The 23,633-nt window shown below is 46.5% G+C and overlaps 1 protein-coding gene across 1 annotated transcript; it reads right to left on the reverse strand.

Moving 5' to 3' along the window:
• Positions 1 to 22,978, reverse strand: JPT1 (Jupiter microtubule associated homolog 1). The gene is made up of 5 exons (XM_073606186.1): positions 22,823 to 22,978; positions 16,811 to 16,962; positions 2,244 to 2,332; positions 409 to 427; positions 1 to 291 (listed from the first exon to the last, which is right to left on the reverse strand). The coding sequence occupies exons 1-5, from the start codon at positions 22,876 to 22,878 to the stop codon at positions 176 to 178; spliced, it is 432 nt and encodes a 143-aa protein (XP_073462287.1). The 5' UTR covers positions 22,879 to 22,978; the 3' UTR covers positions 1 to 175.
• Positions 22,979 to 23,633: the final 655 nt, after the last annotated feature.

Consider the following 23,633-nt stretch of genomic DNA (forward strand, 5'->3'; position numbering starts at 1 on the left):
TAACCATTAACATTGTTTATTATGTGAAACAAAAAAAAAGTACAAACATGAGAATAGAAAACCATTCATGCCTTTTCCAGTAGATCCAAACACAAGGAGAGGGTTGAACAAAGTGCTTCAAACAAGAACACATGTACAGTCACGTGAAAGAAAAATGCCAATGCGTTTAATTTCTTTAGCCCAGGACCAGACTGGACTTCCCTCCTGGAGGATTTCGCCTGCTGGCTACTGCCACAGGGGCAGCAGGTTGTATGCTTTCAGCTTCAGATCCATCGTTTCCAGACTCTGTTTCTATGGAGAGAAAACAAAGAATTGTGGCAAAACAAAAGATACTGAATAAGATGCACAAGTAACCAAGCACTGAAAACAGCAGTAACTGCACAACACCATTTGGAATGAGCTACCCACCTGGTACTTCTGCTTCACCCTAAAATGGAAAGAAATAAAGTCACATTAGAATACTTTAGTTTTATGCAGTTATACAAGGTACTACAGTGGATTTAAATTGAATCTGCACGTTGTTTAAAGTGAACCTGCAAATTGCATTGATTCTGCCCACAATTCCAAACACCAAGGTGTGAATGGAGCCTGAAGCTAAACCATTAGAATGCAGTCTAGCATTTAAAACCTCCCCTGCCTGGCCTATAACAAAATGAAGGCCAGGCAGGGGCTCCATTTTTCTGTCTGGATGTCATATGACATCCTTCAAAACAAGCTGTTCGTGTACCAGTTATCGGCATTGGTCTACTCACTCTGACAGTGAGTGAGTAGGAGAGCCGATAAGCAGCTCTGACAGGAGGGGTCTGCACTGACAATCAGTGCAGCTCAATCAGTGGAGAAATTCACCTTACAACATTAACAAGCTAACAAACGTCAAGATTAGATTTTTCATTGGTTTAGCAAAAATAAACTCAGTGGTGATTAACAAACACCAAAAGAAAGCTCTGAAAAAAAGAATTTGTTTTGGCACAGCATGACTACACAATTGTCAAAGTGCGACAGCTCTGAAAGATGAAAAATGGCCTCGGCAGGAAGTGGGTGAAACTGCCCAGTATTAAAATGGTTAAACATTATAAATGCAACTACTAACATACCTGATGGCTCTCAGCCTCCAATACCCTGTATAACAGCACATGGGGCCCCAATATGGTGTTCTGTATGCCAGCAAAAATGTCGAAAGCAGAGCTCAGCATGTTGCTGCTCCTTACAATCCCACCAGGTGCTGAGGCATGTAGCCTAGTTTTGCCCAATGTGGAAATTCAGTCAAGCACAACTATACTTAAATCTACTACTCCCATTCTAAGCCTATTCTATCTACCCTGTAAAAGGAAAGATCTGTATACTTCCCTATACTGAGGGCACGCTGGTCCAGTCACATGACCTGGTCCCAGCTTTAGTGAGGAGATTGCCAACAAGGGCTGCACAACCTGGGTGCTGACATCACCCATAGGCTTACTATTGGGCATCTGCTGTGCCTCTACATTGCGGCCAGTGTTGGAACCCAATCATGTGACTGGACCAGAGCACCCTCAAATTATCAAAATTGATACAGATCTTTCCTTTACAGGGCACATAGAATAGGCATAGAGTATGCTTAGGATTGACTGAACTTCCACTTAACTGCAGAAAAACAGACAGGCAACCAACCTGGCAAGTCTATGCAACTTTGAATTCAAATCCTCTTGGCATATAAACTGCTCCCATGTATGCATTCAAATGCTTTTGTTTGCCTGGGGTTCAGCTTTTAAAAAGCATTAACCTTTGAAACTGGGATATACATACACGAAAAAGGTTTCAGGAAGATCATAATACTATGAGAAGTAAAGTTGCTGTGACTAAAGGGTAATGGAAGTGACACATACTCCTGGAATGTAGTTTCCACATCAGCAATGCAGTGACATCACTCAAGTCACAAAATTCATTGGAGTATTTTCCTCATTAGACAGCATGCCATTATAAAGAAGCTTCAGCCAAACACCTAATAAAAAGCAAATTAAGCCAGTGTAAGGACTGTAGCTGCCATTAAGCTGTGGAGAGGTGTCAGAAGTGACAACTACCATACCAAAATACTTTCCCACATGTTGCAAAATCTGTCTGGTAACAGATTGCTATGTTGTGGCTGAGCAAAAGAGACATCTGCCATCGCCCATCATTCATAGCTGGCCACTTTTCTAGACAAAAGGTAATTAAAGCAGCAGGTAGACATTGGCAGTCACCATTAGTTTAGATTTACAGATACATACCATGTGATCAGCAGCTTCTCCACATTCTTCCCGATTACATGTTTCCTGTGCATCTTCTGGGTTTCCACAAGCTGCACTATGTTGGCTATCTGCAAGATATTTACAGGCTTATTGGCAATGTAAACCAGGCAACACATTACTAAAGCCACAACCGTAAAGCATGCTTGTTACACACTGGAACCTAAGTGGTTAATCCTCTGCATTGTATAAAAAAAAAAAAAAAAAAAAAAAAAAGTTTGATCCGGTCTTCTGTTCCTCCTTCCACTATCCCCAAACCATCTCTTAATAGGCTAGGGGACAAGCTGCACTTGCTCAGTTTGATGTGTATTGCTATAGAGTTTCTCTTGGGAGAATGCATGTGATCAGTACAGGGCCAATCAGCACTGCCCAGAGGGTCTGGGGTCCTGCAGCCTTATAGGACAGTCTGAGCAGAATGAAAACTCCTACAAGCTTTAACCAGACATTGATAGAATTCACAAGACAGATATAATGCTGGCGAGAAAAAGGTAAGCAGCTTATATTTACTAACACAAGGAGCCCTGGGTTTAGCAACACTAAGCCTCGGTTCACACCAGAGGCGGCACGACTTGCCTCACCGAGGCGACCTGCACACTACTGCCCGGCCGACTTGCAAAACGACTTCTGTATAGAAGTCTATGCAAGTCGCCCCCGAAGTTGTACAGGAACCTTTTTCTAAGTCGGAGCGACTTGCGTCGCTCCGATTAGAACGGTTCCATTGTACAGAACAGGAGGAGACTTGTCAGGCGACCTAGGTCGCCTGACAAGTCGTCCCAGTGTGAACCGAGGCTAAGGCCCCTTTCACACTGGGGCGGTTTGCAGGTATTATTGCGCTAAAAATAGTGCCTGCAAACCGCCCCTAAACAGCCTCCACTGTGAAAGCCCAAGGGCTTTCACACTGAAGCGGTGCGCTGGCAGAAGAAAAAAAAATCTCCTGCAAGCCGCATCTTTGGAGCTGTGAAGGAGCGGTGTATTCACCGCTCCTGCCCATTGAAATTAATGGGACAGCGCGGCTATACCGCGAGTTAAAACCGCACCGCTTGCGGCCGAATACCGCAGTAAAACAGCGCTAAAAATAGCGCAGTTTTACTGCCGACGCCCCCTACCGCCCCAGTGTGAAAGGGGCCTAAGGTTTTCACTTTGCCCATCATTGGTAGGGTGACTCCGCAAAGGACATTCCCTCACACCCGTGTACTCCCTTTATCTGTACCCCCTGCTCTGTCAAGGCAAGCGTTTTCTGCAACCCAGGGTAGCAATTCAAATTCCTTCCTAGGACGGTCAGGTCTAGAGACTGGCTTCTGGGCAGTGCACCGTTACAGGTCATATTCTCCCCATAGTACTAGGCAATATCAGCAAGAGCAGGTTAGGGATGCCTGGAAGAGGAACCGCAGACTCAGTGTCTGCCTGCACCTGCCAATCATGGGGCACAGGCAGAACAGCAGTCTGCCTATGTAAACAAGGCAGATTTGTCCTGTCAGTAGGGAAGGCATGGATTCTGTGTTCCTACAAAGCAGGGACATTGATCCATGCATTCCCCTTGTAAAAGCACCTCCCACACAGTACACAATCACTGGCTAGGCACAGTTAACCCCTTCCCAGTCAGTGTCATTAGTACAGTGACAGTGGATATTTCGAATTGATCACTTCATATTACTGGTTCCCAAAAAAGTATAAAAAAAGTGTGAGTCAGGATTTGTCCACTGCAATATCAGCCCCACTATAAGTTGCTGATCACTGCCATTACTAGTAAAAATTCCATAAATAAAATCTTAGTTTGTATAACTTGTGCAAACCAGTCTATATGCTTACTGGGATTTTTTACCAAAAATCTGTAGCAGAATACATATTGGCCTAGACAGATTTGGTTGATATTTTTTTTTTACTTTCTGCTATAAAACCTATTCCTTCAAAATTGTTGGCCTTTGCTTATAGTGCAAAAAAGTAAAAAAAAAAGCAGGTGATCAATTACCAATAGAAAGCTCCATTTGTGAGGGAAAAAAAACAAAAAAAAAACCACACATAAATGTTATTTGGGTACAGCATCACACGACCATGCAATAGTCAAAGTAATGCAGTGCCGTATCACAAAAATGGCCCGTCATGAAGGGGGTAAATCTTCTGGAGCTGAAGTGGTTAAGTTGCTAGAGTGGGGTGGGGCTTAGGTTATAAGTGGGTTTAAGCAGTTTAAGGGGTGGACACCATGTCTTGCCAAGCTTGCATCCAATTGTGTGTCTCCCCCCCCCCCCCCATATACAGTTGGGTCCATATAGATTTGGACAGGCACAATTCACATTCTGCTCTGCTCTGTATACCAGAATACAATTAAAACAATTCAAATGAACTTGAAGTGCAGACTTTCAGCTTTAATTCAAGGGGGTTGAACATAAAGTAAAAAATGTTAAGAACCACAACCATTTTTTACAGCCTGACATCCCCCCCCCCACCATTTTCAGGAGCTCAAATATATAAAAAAAAAAAAAAAGGTTTAATATTGCCAGTAAAAGGATTCTGAATAATATGACTGCTTGGCAATGTCCATGGGTTTCAGACTTCAAAAGACTGGGTTTCCTCCTTTCTGATGCTTTGGTAGGCTCTAACTGCAGCGGTCTTCAGTTTTGTTTGTGGCTCTGCCTTTCGTTTTGCCTTCAGCAAGTGAAATGCATGCTCAATTGTGTCGAGATCAGGTGATTGACTTGGCCATTGCAGAATATTCCACTTTCCCTTCAAAAGCTCCTGGGTTGCTTTACAGTGTGTTTTGGATCATTGTCCATCTGTACTGTGAAGTGCCATCCAATCGACTTTGCTGCATTTGGCTGAACCTGGGCTGACAGTATATCTGGCTGCTTCTGTCTCAACACCAATGACCCAGTGCCACTGGAAGCCATGCATGCCATGCCACCACATTGCCTGCACCAGGTTTTACAGACATTGTGTGCTTTGGATCATGTGCCGTTCCAAGCCTTCTCCACACTTTCTTCCCCTCATGCTGGTACAGATTAATCTTAGTTTCATCTGTCCAAAGAATGCTTTTCCAGAACTAGTCTGGCTTTAGATTTTTTTTGGCAAAGCCCAATCTCACTTTTATATATGTTTCAGGCTTATGAATGGTTTGCACCTTGTGGTGAACCCTCTATATGCTCTTGTGACATTTCTCTTGATTGTAGACTTGACAATGATATGCCCACCTCCTGGAAAGTGTCCTTCACTTGTCTGGATGTTGTGAATGGGTTTCTTCACCATAGAGAGGATTTTGCAATCATTCACCACTGTTTTCTTCCTTGGATGTCTTGGCCTTTTTATGTTGCTGAGCTCTCCAGTGCAATCTTTCCTCAGAATGTACCAAACTGTTGATTTTGCCACTAATGTTGCTGCCATTTCTGATGGATTAGTTTAGTTTTTGGAGCCTTACAATGGTCTGTTTCACTTGCATGGACAGCTCATTTGAATGCATGATGTATGTTCACAGCAATAGATTCCAAATACCACACTTAGAATCAACTCCAGACCCTTTACCTACTTAAAAGAAACATTGATTAGCCCACACCTGGCCATGAAACAGCTTTTGATTTAACTGTCCAATTACCTTTGGTCCCTTAAAAACCTGCATGTAGCAGCCTCCTCCCGTTGATGCTTACTTTCTCTAAGGGCAGTGCTACTTGTGTATTAACTGAGGCATCAATTTGGCTATCCCAGTGAGCAGTCAGAGGTACAATCTCACACCAAGTACAGCAAAATGCAAATGGAGTAGAGAAAGGCACTATGGTTGCCCTAAGCTATGGTTTTAAAAAGCAAACCTTGCATTTTCACTTCTGCTAAAAATTCTGAACATGACAGGCAGCTTCCTTAAAGGGATTCTAAAGGCTGCATTTGCATGCATTCTATGCAGCTCCCATAAGTCTCCCCCCCCCCCAATATTTACCTGAGCCCAATCTCATGCACATCACTGAATTGAGAGCAGAGGCTCCCCCTCCTGATTGGCTCAGACAGCAGCAGAAACCACTGGCTCCCACTGCTGTCAATCACAGCCAGGAGGGAGTCTTATGGAAAGCACACATGCACAAGTGCAACCATAGCAAGCAGCTTGCTATGGGGCACTCAGGAAGGGTAGGTGGAGCCAGGAGCACTGTCAGTGACCCAAGAATAGGAGGATCATGGCAGCTCTGCAAAACCACCATTGCATAGAGTAGGCAAGTAGGAGGTTTTTAAAAAAATGCATGGGTAATGATCATGTGGCCCTGTTGGAGAGCAGCAGCTTCAAGACCAATGAGTATAAAGTAAAGTTTGTACCCTCCGATACAATAGATAGGTTTTATACGCTAAACTGCTTAAAAGCAATTGTAAATAACCTTGTAAGAGTTTAAGAAATGCTAAATGTTAAGAGCCAATTCAGCAGATTGAGACCAGAGATGAATTGCACAATGAGCTGCCTTGGCTCCTCTCCTTCCCAGTGGTGCACTTTAACCTCCCTCACCTATGTCAGTGAGGGGTGTGCAGCTGGCTGTCCCATCAGGCTCCTCCAGAACACATCTCATGGTGTGCAGCACATGGACACTGGCTAAACACAAAAGCCAGAGGCAGAAAGGAGCAGAGTAAAGGTGGCAGGGAAGCTGGCAGCAGCCAGTTTCTAGCAGTGACATATGCAGAGTTGCCATGTAGCCCAAGCTCTGAGAAGATAGATGGCAATGTCCATCATTGGGACATGCTGCAGCCTGGCTCTGTCCCCATCTTACTCTGCAGGGATTGCTCTCAGCATCAACAGCACAGTTCTATGACTTTCAGTGCTCTAGGGATCAGCATGACTGCAATAATGTACTTTGCCCCAGTCAGTAATTTAATGGACCTGTTCTGTCCTAACCTCTGCCTGTCCACCTCAGATATTGACCAGCCTGTTACTGGGCTGGATCTCAAGGGAGACTGCACTCTGCACCAGATCTCCCCATGTCTACACAAGAGAGCCAGGTGGAGGAGTGATTGGGCACTTCCTATGGGACCTGCAGAGGTACAGTGAGGAAAAGTATTTCATCCCCTGCTGATTTTTGTACATTTGCTCACCAACAAAGAAATGAGTGGTCTATAGTTTTAATGGAAGGTTTATTTTAACAGTGAGACAGAACAAAATACTCCTGAAAAACACATTTTAAAAAAGTTAGATTTGCATTTTAATGAGTGAAATAAGTATTTGACCCCTTTGCAAAACATGACCTAGTACTTTGTGGCAAAACCCTTGTTTGCAATCAGAGGTCAGATGCTTCTTGTAGTTTGCCAACAGGTTTGCACACATCTCAGGAGGGATTTTGTCCCACTCTTTGCAGATACTCAGTCATTAAGGTTTGGAGGCCAACATTTGGTAACGCAAACCTTCAGCTCCTGCGCCATTTTCCTAAAAAGTCTCAGGACAGCACCTCCTTAAAAGTAAGTCATGCTACCTCAGGGATAGAGAAGGAGAAACCATTTTCTCTGGCCCACAAGAGAGTCCCTTTGGTGGAAAACCTTGACTCCATCTGGAACAGTGTTCCAAAACTGGATTCAGCCTCAGGTTTTAAAGTTGACTGACCTCGTTTTTGAAGATATGGGCACACTAGAGTGGCCTATGGATAAGTGGATGGACAAAAAAAAAAAAAAAAAAGCGCCTTGCAATCATGAACAATCTGAAACCAGCAATGGCAACATGTGTTGCTAGGAATCTAGGGGACTGGATTAATCAGATCCCATATTACAGCAGATTCCCCAAAACAAGAGATTCTGGATTCCTTTGCAAGCCTATCTGCAGCAGTGGCATACTTTGTGGATACTTCAGCAGAGTCCATATGCATGTCTGCAGCATTCACTCTGCTAGGAGGGCCTTATGGCTAAAAAACCTGGCCCAGATGCAGCATCAAACAGGCTGTGTGACATCCCCTTTGCAGGGGATTTACTATTTGGATCAGAACTAGAATCCATTCTTGAACAGCCGATAGAAAATAGTTTTCAGTCAAACAAATGTGCAGGCATTTTTCTTCATACCCAGAAAGGGCAGCAGGAAGATAACAGCGAACATAAAGGTAGGAGTGGTCACTCTTCAATACTCCTGCGACTTCCAATAAAAAAAAAATTGCAGTGAGTCTTCTGCAGCAGAGAAGTATTGCTCAAGACCAGGTTTATTTTAAACATGCTCTCCCAGGGTTATGCGATCTAATTCACAGAAAAACCTCCAAAAAGGTTTTTGGTGACGAACATACCAAAGTCCAATCAAGAGTCTTGCCATGAAGTCCCTAATCCAGAAACTGAGATCACAGAATCATTGTTCCAGTCCCTACAAGTGTTTCCAGGGCTTCTACTCACAGGTATTTTTCATTCAGAAACTCAGGAAAGTGCCATCTCATCCTAAATCTCAAAGTGCTAAATTGCTCAGTAGGGTACAGATGCTGTATGGATTCCACTTTTGCAGTCAAAAACCTTCTGAAGAGCTTGGTTTTCATACCTTCTCCAGATGCAGCTCATACTGTATTGGCACCTGTTGACAGGACCTGCTGATACAGGGCCCTCTATTCCAAGGTAGCAAAGCTAAAACTCAGCCTGGCTTCTAAAGAGCAGCTTTTGCGGAAGGAGGGATTTTTGGATAGGTTAGCATCTACTAGAAGGTCTGGAAAGTTTAACTCCTGGTGCACTACATATGGCCCCATTCCTTCTGTCCTGGAATTCCTGCAAGATGGAGCGGATAAAGGTTTGGCAGTCAGTACCCTTAAAGTCCAGGTTGTCACTTTGGGAGAAAAACCCATCAGAACCCTTAGCGATTAGATTCTTCAAGGCCCTCACCTGGTCCAGACTGGTAGTGATCAGAGGCTGCCCAAAGTGGGACTTATCTGTTCTACAGGCTCTGACCAGGGAACCCTTTGAACCCATTGATTTAGTCTCCCTGAGGCAGATTACATTAAAAAATTTAGTGGCTAAAATGACAGCTCACAGAATTGAGCTTCAAGCCTCGTCAATCAGGGAGCCATTTTTTTTTCAGACAGAATTGTTCTAAAAACAGACCCTAATTTTTTACCAAAGGTCACTTCAGTCCAAAAGAATGTTCAGGAGATTATACTTCCTACATTTTGCTCTAATCCATCAGGAAAGGAAGAATTTCACACTTTGGATGTTGAGCAGTCTCAAGTTACCTTGAAGCCACTAAAGGATATTAGGTGTTCAGACGCATTTGCTTTATATGCTGGTAGTAAGAAAAGATGCTTCCAGAAGAACCATTGCCAGATGGTTGAAAATGGCCATCACAGAACCCTATTCCTTTTCAGGAAGAGAATCCAGTTAGTACCGTATATACTCAAGTATAAGTCGACCCGAATATAAGCCAAGGCACCTAATTTTACCACAAAAAATGGGAAAACTTATTGACTCAAGTATAAGCCTAGGGTGAGAAATGCACAGCTACTGTAAATGGAAAAGAGGGTCAACAATGCCCATTCAGCCATAGGTCCCCCAAGCTTCAAACTCAGTAGTTAAGGGTTCCTAGATGTCCCCTAGCTGCAGCCAAAATTTGGGGTCTCTGGACCCAAAGGGTCCTGAAATGTCATTGCTGCAGTTGGACAGTTGACCGAATTTAGGGCCCCGTATCTCGGGGCCACTTAGTGCTAGGCACCCCAAATTTGGTGTGCAAGCCCAGTGGAACTAGCACCACAATATATCCAAAGCTGGAGTTCCTAGCACCAAGTGGCCCTGAGATGCAGGGCCCCAAAAATCAGTTCAGAAAATGTCAAGCACTTTTCTGCAGCAGAGAATGACTTTTTCCGAACCAAATTTGGGGCCCTGCATCTCGGGGCCACTTGGTGCTGGGACCCCAGCTTTGGATGTGGTACTAGTTCCACTGGGTTTGCACACCAAATTTGGGGTTCCTAGCACCAAGGGGCCCCGAGATACAAAATCGGTTCAGAAAATGACATTTTTGCTGCAGAAAAGTGCTTGACTCAAGTATAAGCTGAGGGGGGCACTTTCAGCACAAAAAAAAAAAATGTGCTGAAAAACTCAGCTTATACTCGAGTATATACGGTATTTGGGCTCATTCTACAAGAGCTTCAGTGGCAGAGAAAGTTGGTGCCACCCCCAAACACATCTATAAAGCAGCTACGTGGACAAGTCTGACAACCTTTGCCCATCATAGGCTAAACCTGACAGCAGGGGACCAGGCTTTCAGAAGGAAAGTCTTACAGGCCATTGTCCCACCCTAATGGGGCAAGTCTTGATTATCCTCTCAGGTACTGCCCTGAAAGAAGTTTTAGGAAAATTCAAGTTAGACTTACCAGTAACTTGTTCTCGAAGTCTCAGGACAGTAATAACCCACCCTTTGTTTTGCTGTATACTATGACATAACTGTTGCTTATATGTTTTAGCTGGGGCTGGAGGTATTCTACACACTGAAGGAAGCTGGGTGGAGGCCTATTAAAGCTTTGGATGAGGCATTTCTTGTTGTGTGAGGAGCCATGATCTCAGGTACTGTCCTGAGACTATTGGAAAACCAGTTACCAGTAAGTCTAATGTGACTTTTCTATGGGATTAAGGTATGGAGACTTGCTAGGTCACTCAAAGACCTTAATGCGCTTGAGCCACTCTGGTTACCTTGGCCCTGTGTTTTGGGTCAATGTCATGCTGGAATACCCATAAACAACCCTGTTTACAATGCCCTGGCTGAGAGAAGGAGGTTCTCACCTAAGAGTTGACAGTACATGACCCTGTCCATCATCCCTTTGATGTGGTGAAGTTGTCCTTTCCGCTTAGCAAACACCCAAGTCATAATGTTTCCAACTCCATGTTTGAAAGTGGGGATGGTGTTCTTGGGGGGGTCAAAGGCAGCATTCCTCCTTCAAACACAGCGAGTTGAACTGATGCCAAAGAGCTTGATTTTGGTCTCATCTGACCACAACACTTTCACCCCAGTTCTCTGAATCAGATGTTAATTAGCAAAACTTCAGATGGGCCTGTACATGTGCTTTCTTGAGCAGGGGGACTTTGTGGGTACTGCAGGATTTCAGTACTTCATGGCATAGTGTTACCAATTGTTTTCCTGGCAAAAATGGTCCAAGCTGCCTTGAGATCATTGATAAGTCTCTCCCGTGTAGTTCTGGGCCGATTCTCACGATCATTGAAACTCCACAAGGCAAGATCTAGCATGGAGTTTCAGACTGGGAGATTGATAGTTATGAGTTTCTTCCATTTGCGAATCATTGTACCAACTGTTGTCACCCTCTCACCAAGCTGCTTGGCGATTGTCTCGTAGCCCCATTCCAGCCTTGTGTAGGTCTACAATCTTGTCTGACATCCTTGACAGCTCTTTGGTCTTGGCCATGGTGGAGAGATTGAATCCGATTGCTTTTGTGGACAGGTGTCTTACACAGGTAACAAGCTGAGATTAGGCACACTCCCTGAGAGTGCGCCTAATCTCAGCTTGTTACCTGTATAGAAGACACCTGGGAGCCAGAAATCTTGCCGATAGGGGGGGATCACATACTTATTTCACTCATTAAGTTTTCTGATATGAGTGTTATTCTGTCTCACTGTTAAAATAAATCTACCATTTAAATTTAGAAACTGATCATTCCTTTGTCAGTCATTCCAAGTCACCAGGGGATCAAATACTTTTCCCCCTCAACGTATAGAGGTGGAAAAACGTCAGACATTCAATGACAGCCAGACAATAGAGTGATTTTGTATACTGTACACACCACAGGAGAGCCCACATGTGCACCATACACTCACCTACATGGAATGGAGATGGGGTGTGGGGGAAGAGACCGGACACAATAGCGGGGGGGGGGGGGACCAGACACAATAGCGGGGGGGGGGGGGAGGAGGAAGACCAGACACAATAGTGGGGGGGGGGGAGGAGGAAGACCAGACACAATAGTGGGGGGGGGGGAGGAGGAAGACCAGACACAATAGTGGGGGGGGGGGGAGGAGGAAGACCAGACACAATAGTGGGGGGGGGGAGGAGGAAGACCAGACACAATAGTGGGGGGGGGAGGAGGAAGACCAGACACAATAGTGGGGGGGGGGGGGGAGGAAGACCAGACACAATAGTGGGGGGGGGGGGGGGGGAGGAAGACCAGACACAATAGTGGGGGGGGAGGAGGAAGACCAGACACAATAGTGGGGGGGGAGGAGGAAGACCAGACACAATAGTGGGGGGGGAGGAGGAAGACCAGACAATAGTGGGGGGGGGGGGGGGAGGAGGAAGACCAGACACAATAGTGGGGGGGGGGGAGAAGACCAGACAATGGGGGGGGGGGGGAAGACCAGACACAATGGGGGGGGGGGGGGAAGACCAGACACAATAGTGGGGGGGGAGGAAGACCAGACACAATAGTGGGGGGGGAAAGACCAGACACAATAGTGGGGGGGGAAAGACCAGACACAATAGTGGGGGGGGAAAGACCAGACACAATAGTGGGGGGGGAAAGACCAGACACAATAGTGGGGGGGGAAAGACCAGACACAATAGTGGGGGGGGAAAGACCAGACACAATAGTGGGGGGGGAAAGACCAGACACAATAGTGGGGGGGGAAAGACCAGACACAATAGTGGGGGGGGAAAGACCAGACACAATAGTGGGGGGGGAAAGACCAGACACAATAGTGGGGGGGGAAAGACCAGACACAATAGTGGGGGGGGAAAGACCAGACACAATAGTGGGGGGGGAAAGACCAGACACAATAGTGGGGGGGGAAAGACCAGACACAATAGTGGGGGGGGAAAGACCAGACACAATAGTGGGGGGGGAAAGACCAGACACAATAGTGGGGGGGGAAAGACCAGACACAATAGTGGGGGGGGAAAGACCAGACACAATAGTGGGGGGGGAAAGACCAGACACAATAGTGGGGGGGGAAAGACCAGACACAATAGTGGGGGGGGGAAAGACCAGACACAATAGTGGGGGGGGGGAAAGACCAGACACAATAGTGGGGGGGGGGAAAGACCAGACACAATAGTGGGGGGGGAAAGACCAGACACAATAGTGGGGGGGGAAAGACCAGACACAATAGTGGGGGGGGAAAGACCAGACACAATAGTGGGGGGGGAAAGACCAGACACAATAGTGGGGGGGGAAAGACCAGACACAATAGTGGGGGGGGAAAGACCAGACACAATAGTGGGGGGGGAAAGACCAGACACAATAGTGGGGGGGGAAAGACCAGACACAATAGTGGGGGGGGAAAGACCAGACACAATAGTGGGGGGGGAAAGACCAGACACAATAGTGGGGGGGGAAAGACCAGACACAATAGTGGGGGGGGAAAGACCAGACACAATAGTGGGGGGGGAAAGACCAGACACAATAGTGGGGGGGGAAAGACCAGACACAATAGTGGGGGGGGAAAGACCAGACACAATAGTGGGGGGGGAAAGACCAGACACAATAGTGGGGGGGGAAAGACCAGACACAATAGTGGGGGGGGAAAGACCAGACACAATAGTGGGGGGGGAAAGACCAGACACAATAGTGGGGGGGGAAAGACCAGACACAATAGTGGGGGGGGAAAGACCAGACACAATAGTGGGGGGGGAAAGACCAGACACAATAGTGGGGGGGGGAAAGACCAGACACAATAGTGGGGGGGGGAAAGACCAGACACAATAGTGGGGGGGGGAAAGACCAGACACAATAGTGGGGGGGGGAAAGACCAGACACAATAGTGGGGGGGGGAAAGACCAGACACAATAGTGGGGGGGGGAAAGACCAGACACAATAGTGGGGGGGGGAAAGACCAGACACAATAGTGGGGGGGGGAAAGACCAGACACAATAGTGGGGGGGGGAAAGACCAGACACAATAGTGGGGGGGGGAAAGACCAGACACAATAGTGGGGGGGGGAAAGACCAGACACAATAGTGGGGGGGGGAAAGACCAGACACAATAGTGGGGGGGGGAAAGACCAGACACAATAGTGGGGGGGGGAAAGACCAGACACAATAGTGGGGGGGGGAAAGACCAGACACAATAGTGGGGGGGGGAAAGACCAGACACAATAGTGGGGGGGGGAAAGACCAGACACAATAGTGGGGGGGGAAAGACCAGACACAATAGTGGGGGGGGGAAAGACCAGACACAATAGTGGGGGGGGAAAGACCAGACACAATAGTGGGGGGGGAAAGACCAGACACAATAGTGGGGGGGGAAAGACCAGACACAATAGTGGGGGGGGAAAGACCAGACACAATAGTGGGGGGGGAAAGACCAGACACAATAGTGGGGGGGGAAAGACCAGACACAATAGTGGGGGGGGAAAGACCAGACACAATAGTGGGGGGGGAAAGACCAGACACAATAGTGGGGGGGGAAAGACCAGACACAATAGTGGGGGGGGAAAGACCAGACACAATAGTGGGGGGGGAAAGACCAGACACAATAGTGGGGGGGGAAAGACCAGACACAATAGTGGGGGGGGAAAGACCAGACACAATAGTGGGGGGGGAAAGACCAGACACAATAGTGGGGGGGGAAAGACCAGACACAATAGTGGGGGGGGAAAGACCAGACACAATAGTGGGGGGGGAAAGACCAGACACAATAGTGGGGGGGGAAAGACCAGACACAATAGTGGGGGGGGAAAGACCAGACACAATAGTGGTGGGGGAGAAAAAGACCAGACACTCAGTCCATGTATACGTTAGACTGTCACCTGTGTATAGGAAGCACTGTCTTTACTAAATACTGTTGTCTGCTGTGTTCAGACTTCACTACATGAAGGAGTGTCTTTAAAGAGGAGTTCCACCCAAGGTCCAGTAAAAGAAAAAAAGTCAGCAGCTACGAATACTGCAGCTGCTGACTTTTAATTGGACACTTACCTGTCCCTGGGTCCAGCGATGCGGGGGAATCAAAGCCCCGCTCGTCTCCCCCTCCGTTCAGCGGCGCCGGCATTGCAACTGTGGGCGCCAGGCTGTGGCTTCACAGCCTGGCACCCACTTCGCATGCGCAAGCGACGCGCTGTGATTGGCTGCGCAGTCACCTGAGACCTGTAATGGGTCCCAGATGATTGACAGGAGGGAGGGAGCAGAGCTGAGCCCTTCCTGTGCCGACGGGGAAGTGATGTCACCAGCCCAGGCACTGGAAGAGGCAGACTACGAGGAACTACCTAGCAACAGGTATTTAGAAGTAAAAAAAAAAAAATATCCAAATGTTTTTGTATTTTTTTTTTTAGGATTTTTCATGTAGTTTTTTTGGGTGGAAACCCACTTTAACCACTTATGCCCCCTTAATGACCAGGCCATTTTTGCAATACAGCGCTGCATCGCTTTAATGGACAATTGCACGATCACGCAGCGTTATACCCAAACAAAAATTGATGGCCTTTTTTCTTTTGGTGGTATTTGATCACCTGTTTTTATGCTTTAAACAAAAAAAGTGACTATTTTGAAAAATACTTTTGCTACAATAACCAAAAGTCAAATTTCTTCATCAGTTTAGGCCAATATGTATTCTACATTTTTTTAAAACCAAAAATACCACACAAGCATATATTTGCTCAAAAGTTATAGCGTCTACAGTAGGGGGATTGATTTATGGCATTTATTATTTTTTGCTTTCCTAGTAATGGCAGTGATCAGCAATTTTTAGCGAGACTGCAACATTGCAGCAGACAGATAGGACATTTTGGGACCATTGACATTTATACAACGATCAGCACTATAAAAATGCAGATTACTGTGTAAAAAGGGTTAACACTAGGGGTGATAAAGGGGTTAAATGTGTTCCCTCGTGTGTTTAACTGTTGGGGATGGGACTGACTGGGAGACGACTGATCACTGTTCCTAATCACTAGGAACAGCAGCTCTCCTCCCATCAGAACAGGGATGTCTGTTTACATTGACAGATCCCCATTCTGGCTCTATTACGTGATCGCAGGTGGCCGGCGGATATAGCGGTCACATTCATCGGGTGCCCGCTAAGGCTCTTAAAGGAGCCGATGTACAGATAGTGATTCACGGGAACGTGCTGACCTGCTGCTGTATGACAGCGGCTAGTCAGCAAGTGGTTAAGAGCAGAATTAAAAAAGTGTTCTGACTGCTTGAATTTTATAAAACCCATGGGAAGCAATAGTGATGCATCGTGGAATCAAATAGTTGACAGAATAATCATAATCGAATCGTGAGACCAGGGAAGATGTGCACCTCTAATCGATAAGTGATCACATTGCCTTTGTTCTCAGCTGCATAGGAGCTGGTGGGATGAGAAGCAACAGCACACTGAGCTTCCCAATAGCTGAGCAGCAGGGGCGTGTCAGGAAAAGTCACCATTGGAGGAGAACATGCCAAGTTCCCAGCACAGCTACAATGTCCCACAACTGACTACAATGTCCTCTTCTGCTTAGTGTACCCAGTTTTTAATAGGAAAGCAGAGGGACTAGCAGGAACACCAGTGATTTCACACAAAGGAAATACAAACAGGATACTTCCTCATACAAGTACATGGTACAGCAAACACGTATGAGGAATATGAAATGTTGGGGTAAAACACTAAGCCCCTTTATATTCATCATGCAGCCCTACCAATAAAATCTGAAAAACAAAGTTTTACCTTTTTCTGATGCGTGGGATGCAGGAGTCGGTTCATCATCTGGTATACCAAATATGTTGGAAGCCATCTTATGTTTTCTAACAGGCTGTTGCTTCTGTGGATCACCAACACCAAAAGCGAAGTTGGACCCACCACCTGGAGGTCTCAGGATTCTAGAATAAAAAGTAAGCATAATGTAGATTCCATAGGCCCCTGGTGCCCAACCAGGACCCCTCAGGTAATGGCATTGATCTCTACTAGCCTCATGCAACATGTTCCCATATTCAGGATTGTCTTCAGCATATCCCCATCCAAAAATTTTGCATGTCCACCTCTAATCCCCATTTGTGCCATTAGATCTGCAGTTTGACAGTCCTCTCGTGCATCAAATATACTAAACATTATGTGCAGCCCTTTGGTGATGTCAGGGGTCACATTTAGCTATAAATTGACAACCACTGCCATAAGCTATGGTTGAAGGAAAAAACGCTAACCACCACTTTACCTTTAGACTTCATTCTGCAAATATTAGGTGCCTGGCTGTGCTTACTGACCCCCTAGCTTCAATACACTGAAGTCATTCAGGACAAGTTTTGCAGATAAGGACCTACCCAACAGTTGATTGCTGGCTGCAGCCATAATCATAGTACCACTTGCTCTCCAGGACTTTATATACTGAATATATGCTGGACAGAAAGTGGTTAAGGCAAAATTGAACTAAACTGACAGGTATGATTTTTATGACCAAAAAGTCTTTGGGTCTCTTCCATCTTGAATGCTTCTCTGTGTGTTAGATTTAATGTATACTAAGCGGCAGATTCATGTACATTATGGCACCTCTGTGGTGATCTGCAACTCCCATGTGCATGTAGGGGAGTGACATTGCAGCCCAGCCAATCAAGGAGCTGAAGAGTGAACCCAGGAGACTGACCAGACTTGCAGTAGAACAAAGACACAATTATTTTTTCCTCATTTTAGATAGAGCAAGGGAGGATTATACCTCTGTCCGATTTTTGTTCCCACTATCTGTCCCATTCAAGATTTCCCTTCTTGCCCTATATTCCTGCAAATTAGAGTAATTCCTTGGGGACCCCCAGCTCACCAGAACTAGTGTCCCCTTTGGAAGATTCCCCCCCACTATTACATTTCTGGGGACACTCCAAAATTTGCTTTCGATGTAAACAAGACAAAGGGCAAATCTCCTAAACAGGGTACAGAATTAAAAAAAAAAAATCTGAAGGTCCAGCATACATTGCTGGAACTTGAGCTTTGTGCTGGAACCAAGGGCACATGTGCAGGGGTGGCATCTCTGGCCAATCACAGTGCAGGAGCTTGCCAACCCAGAAGACAGGGGGGGGAACATTTTAGCCCTCAGCAGTGACTTTAAACTGCTGGAGGGCTTTGTTCCAGGGTGAGCATTTCACAATTTGCTAGTGTGCAATGCATACTAGCACATTGTGCCATTGCCTTTCAGGTTTTTTTGAACATCCACAGTTTACAATCACTTTAAGAAAAGTAAAGCCAAAGCTTTTGACTACTTCTATAGATCATGGGACTGCAGCAGGCTGATGTCACTCAGCCAGTCCAGGTTTGGGGAAGATCCCAACGTCAGAGTTGGGATACACCCAGAAACATCAGCCGGCTCAGCCTCAGCATGACACAGATCCTTAACCAGCCCTCCTGCCCCCTCCACTGAGTGCTGGGGAGTCACTAACAGTCACAGCTCTGCTCAGAGCAGAGGGGGAGAGACGAGTGATCAGCAGGGTTTAATTGCTTAGTTCTTGGGGTAGAAGCAGCATTCTGCATTCCTGAACCTTTTAAGTGCCAGTGCCTAGTGGGAACGCTTGCAGTGTAGGAGGGGGATCAGGCAAGTCTACCAAAACTTGCTAGCTGGCACATTATGGCCCCCACCATCTAGGGATAGTTTTAAAAAATTAAGTCATTCTGTTTTATGTACAGCTGGGTTGCCCAGCAAAATAAAATCCAAGACAGAGCAATTCTAGTTTTTGCACAGCAGTCACTTATAAGGGCTTGTTTACAACACTCCAGGGACCTGCATTTTCCTGCACTAGAAAAAAAAATCTCTGCAAAGATATAAAGCCATTATGTGCCCCAGACACTCAAATGCTGATCTCATGTGCATTGCAGAGCCCTGTTCACACTTGTGCAATTTCTCCTGTTTGCCATCGCAATGCATGACAGTGGAAATCACATTCTCCATGTGTGATTTTTGGAGTGTTGTGCTCCCAGGTGCAATGTGTGCTCCCATTGAAGTCTTGGGGCAGTGCATTTTTGGCACCCATCAACCTCAATGGGAGTTTTTTTATAAACACAGGATGCATTTTTGGTGCTTTGTTTAAAGTGTTATTAAAGTGATCCTAAAGCTTTGGGTTGTTTTATTTTTTAAACAGGCATTTTATATACTTACCAGCTCTGTGCAATGTTTTTGCACAGAGTAGCCCCAATCCTCTTCAGGTCCCCTGCCGGCACGCCTAACTCCTCCCCCTCAAGCAGTGACCCCAGAATAAGCAGTTTGTTTTGGGGTACAGCTGCATGCTTGTTCTGAGCCACTGCTCTATGCATCCCTAAGACAGAGCCAAATCTCAGCCCTGCCCCCACTCTCCTCATTGGCTCACTGGCTGTGATTGACAGCAATGGGCTCCTGCTACTGTTTCAGCCAATGAGGGAGAGTCCCCATACAGCCCAGGCCATCATGATCAGAGGGGGCTGAGGTAAGGCTAGGGGGAGCCCACTGCACAAAGTTACCTTTACGCATAGAATTCACGAAGGTAAAAACCTTTAATACCACTTTGAATCCAAAATCAAAATTTTGTATTGCAGATTACTAGTCCTTAAATGGGGTGGGCTGCATTCGTTTTGAAGCTCCCCCCCTTTAAAAAGTAACAGTCTGGCCAAAGCTCTTTTGGCCATACTTCTGGCTCACAGGAGTGCACTTAGTTCTGCACTCCTGTGACCGACAATGTCAAGATCCACCTAGATGCCAGCCACTCCTGCACCCTCCACAGCCTGGCACTCCATTGATCAGAAACAGTGCTGACAGTCATCTCTCTGCTCTGTGAGGACCAATCAGCTGCCTAGTGATTGCTCAGTTCTCCTAGAGCCAGCACTGGCAACTGCAACAGACCAATGCTGCATTCACAAGTGAGCATGTATGGGTTTGTAATGCTGCACTTTCATTTTCACCTGGTGATCCAGCCACTTAAAGTATATGTGAACCCTTACCTTTTAAAAACAACCCATTCAGTGTAAAATAGAATGGAAAGGCAAACGTTTATACGCATTATAAACACCTTTTCTTCACAAGTGATCGCATAACTGCTATGCTCAGTTGCATAAGGATTTTAGAGCTGTGGAAGGAGAATCTGTAGCACACTGGTCATCCCAATAAATGGCAGTCCAGGCAGGGGTGGTGTCAGCACCAGTCTAATCATTGGACAGCAGATTGTGTTATCAGCACAACCAGAAACTGACCACACTGCTCTCCTGCAGTTCGTTTTTATTAGGAAATCAGGATAACTGGCAGAAATACAATGCAATGTACAAGGCCAGCAGCTGCACCTGTCTGCTGAGAGCTGCAGGAAGAACTGCCACTACAATTTGCACCAGGCCTAATTGCCAGTGTGAATATAGCCTGTGCTGTGTGGTGACATGGGGTTGTGGGTGGGGTGCAGCCATGCAGCATTTACTGGCACCCCTGTTGCTATTGTAAATATGGCGGCCCCAGCATCCCTTCAGATGTGCATTTGCTTGACTTGTCAATGTAGGCTGTCACGGCTGCTATGTTTGCACAATATCTTTGGCATCCTTACAAGTGTGCATGGCCTTGGCTGGTCTGTCAGCCTCCATGGCTGCTGTGCTTACACAGCATCCTTTCAGAAAAACCAAGGCGCCATGCCAAATTCTCTTGGGGGGCACATGCTGCCTGCAGGCTGGACACCCCCGCTTTACTTGAACCCTGAAAACGCATCTCAGGGAATGCTAGCCTCCACCTAACAAATTAACGTTAATGTCTTCCTCGGCTAATCCCCCCCGGTCATTACTAGCATTGCACAGATACTAAAACTGGGTACACTGCTTTTTGAGCAACCCAGCAGTTTGCATAAAAAAAAAAAAAAACTGACAGCTCTGGTCAGCAGCTGTACCACCCATGCAAGGTTACTTCAGCGATCTCCCCCACTGAGTGGTTATGTTCTGACAGGGGGATGGCACCCCTGCCAAAAGACTGATCAGCGATCTGCCAGTGGCTGAGAGCGCTGATCAGGAGTTGGTGGGCTGCAGGTTTCCCAGCATGCGCATCCGACAGAAGCCAGACGAACGGCTTCTGTTGGACAGACCAACACAGGCCAGAATGGATGTCTTCTAACCACCTATTGTCTCCCAACATTCAGCCCGTGTGTATGGGGCTTAAGCATTTGCACAAATTACTTGTACTCATGCAAATGCTCTAATAAAACCTAGCCCTGGTTCACATATATGCAAATTGGATAAGTTGTGCACAGCATCTGATTTGCATGACATGTGAACCAAAAGGCTATTTTATGTAGCCGGCCACAGTGCAATTTCAAAGAGAGCCAGGTACGATTTTCAGCCCGGGTGTGCCTTCAGTGGCGGCTGGCATTTTTGTTTGGGGGGGGGGGGGGGGGGTGGCAAACAATGCACTCACAGCCACCCCCCCGGGTCGGTCCAATCGCACACCCCCCATGCCAATGGTGCGGGCAGCACTTTCCTATGGGCGGCGGCTTCTCCTGCATCTCCTCCTAGGCCAATAGGATCCCTTCTCCTTTCAGCCAATCAGGAAACATGTCAAGACCCACTTCCTGATTGGCTGGGAGGAGAATCAGTGTGACCATAGTGAATATTTATTCTCTATTGTCACAACTGGGAAGACTCCTCCCAAGCCCACCCTTCTTTGAAGCCAATAAAAGCCTTGGGCTCCAATCACATGCTTAAAAATACCCCCATTGGAATCCATTCCTACAGAGTTCCATATGTAGATTATGGGTCCAGGCGGATGAATGGGGGGGCAGCACCCCTAATAAAGTGGCCTCCATTGTGCAACTTCCAGGGTCACCAATTCCAGTGACAAGTCGTACCTGAAGTCACACCGGAGGGGACTGGAAATTGAGCTGTAAACCAGCCCTGAACCATTTGACACTAAAAACGGGTGTCAGTAATTGGCATCAGCGAGTACTAGAGAAATGGTATTGGTACCCATACCGCACCTTACAAAAATTGGTATCAGAGCATCCCTAGTCATTATCTTTAGTACCACCTGCCCCACCCTATTAGATTGCAAGCTCCTAGGCCCTCTTGTATATTAGAAAGCACTGCACAATCTGTTGGCACTATATACATCCTCTAGAATATAATCTGTTGGCACTATATACATCCTCTAGAATATAATCTGTTGGCACTATATACATCCTCTAGAATATAATCTGTTGGCACTATATACATCCTCTAGAATATAATCTGTTGGCACTATATACATCCTCTAGAATATAATCTGTTGGCACTATATACATCCTCTAGAATATAATCTGTTGGCACTATATACATCCTCTAGAATATAATCTGTTGGCACTATATACATCCTCTAGAATACTACTTTTTCCAGGATGTGGAATTGGAGAGAATCATGCCAAGTGATGCCTATGATTCCTATTCAGTATGATGGGAGATTCCAGGTGTGAGGTGACAGAAATGGAGGGGATGTGAGGAAGGAGCCGTGTGTGTCGCACAGCCCGGCCTTCTTCCTTTGTTATGTGCCTCACCCAGGAGGGCGGACATCCCCGGGGAGAAGAGCCGATGAAGACAATGGCTGAGCCCGCACTCCTCTCACTGGGATGAGCTCACAGGCAGCACTGCAGCATCTCTGTGACTGGACAGAGAGGTCCGCACGCCGCATATATCCTCCACCCACGTTCCCTCACACAGCGGACGGTCCTTCCACCTCAATACCCGGACACAACCCAACCTCACATAAGCCCCGCCGTGTCTGACAGGCCTCACCTAGAACTGCTGCGGCCCTCGGGGTCCAGTCCTTGGAACGTAGCTGTGGTAGACATGGCTTCTTTTTTTTTGGCAGCGACTATCCGCCTGCGAAGGCAGCTGCGCAATTTATATACCGAGGCACGCCCCTGGTGAGTAGGGATTGGTTGCTTCGAACCGTTACGGAGTCTGTCATTGGAGGGCGCCGGTGACTGGGCTCCGTGGTTGGTCGTTCGTCCTATCTGTCTGAAATCTTTTTTTTTTTTTTTTTTTTTTTTTACATGATGCTCTCGCATGTGGCGTTAAGCTATGTCCCGCCTTCGTTGAAATAAAACAGCCAATGGGAAAAGAGGCTCGGAAATGCCGGTCTGCGTTCTGTGTGTTCATTGGCTGCTCGGCTTGTCCATTTCAGATTCTCTTTGTGGTAGACTGCCGCTGCTCTGGGCTGTGTGACTGTGAGGTCATGGCTGGGAGAGTCATGCTGCAGGAAGGATGAACATTGGGATGCTTGGGTGGGGTGTGTGTGGAGGAATAAGAGCTGACATCATGTCACTTACTAATGGCCACCACAACGCACTTCACTATTACACAGGAATTGGGGGATATTTTATACAGAAAGGAGAGCAAGGTTACAATCATAATACTTGTGTGTGCTAAAAAATATAGCTGTATACACATATTATATATATATATATCTCTCTGTCTGTGTGCATATATATATATATACATACACACACACACCGGCCACTTTATTAGGTACACCTGTTCAAATTGCTTCGTAACACAAATTGCTAATCAGCCAATCACATGGCACCAACTCAATGCATTTAGG

This window comes from Aquarana catesbeiana, linkage group LG12, assembly GCF_042186555.1.
Source record: "Aquarana catesbeiana isolate 2022-GZ linkage group LG12, ASM4218655v1, whole genome shotgun sequence".
Lineage (NCBI taxonomy): Eukaryota > Metazoa > Chordata > Amphibia > Anura > Ranidae > Aquarana > Aquarana catesbeiana.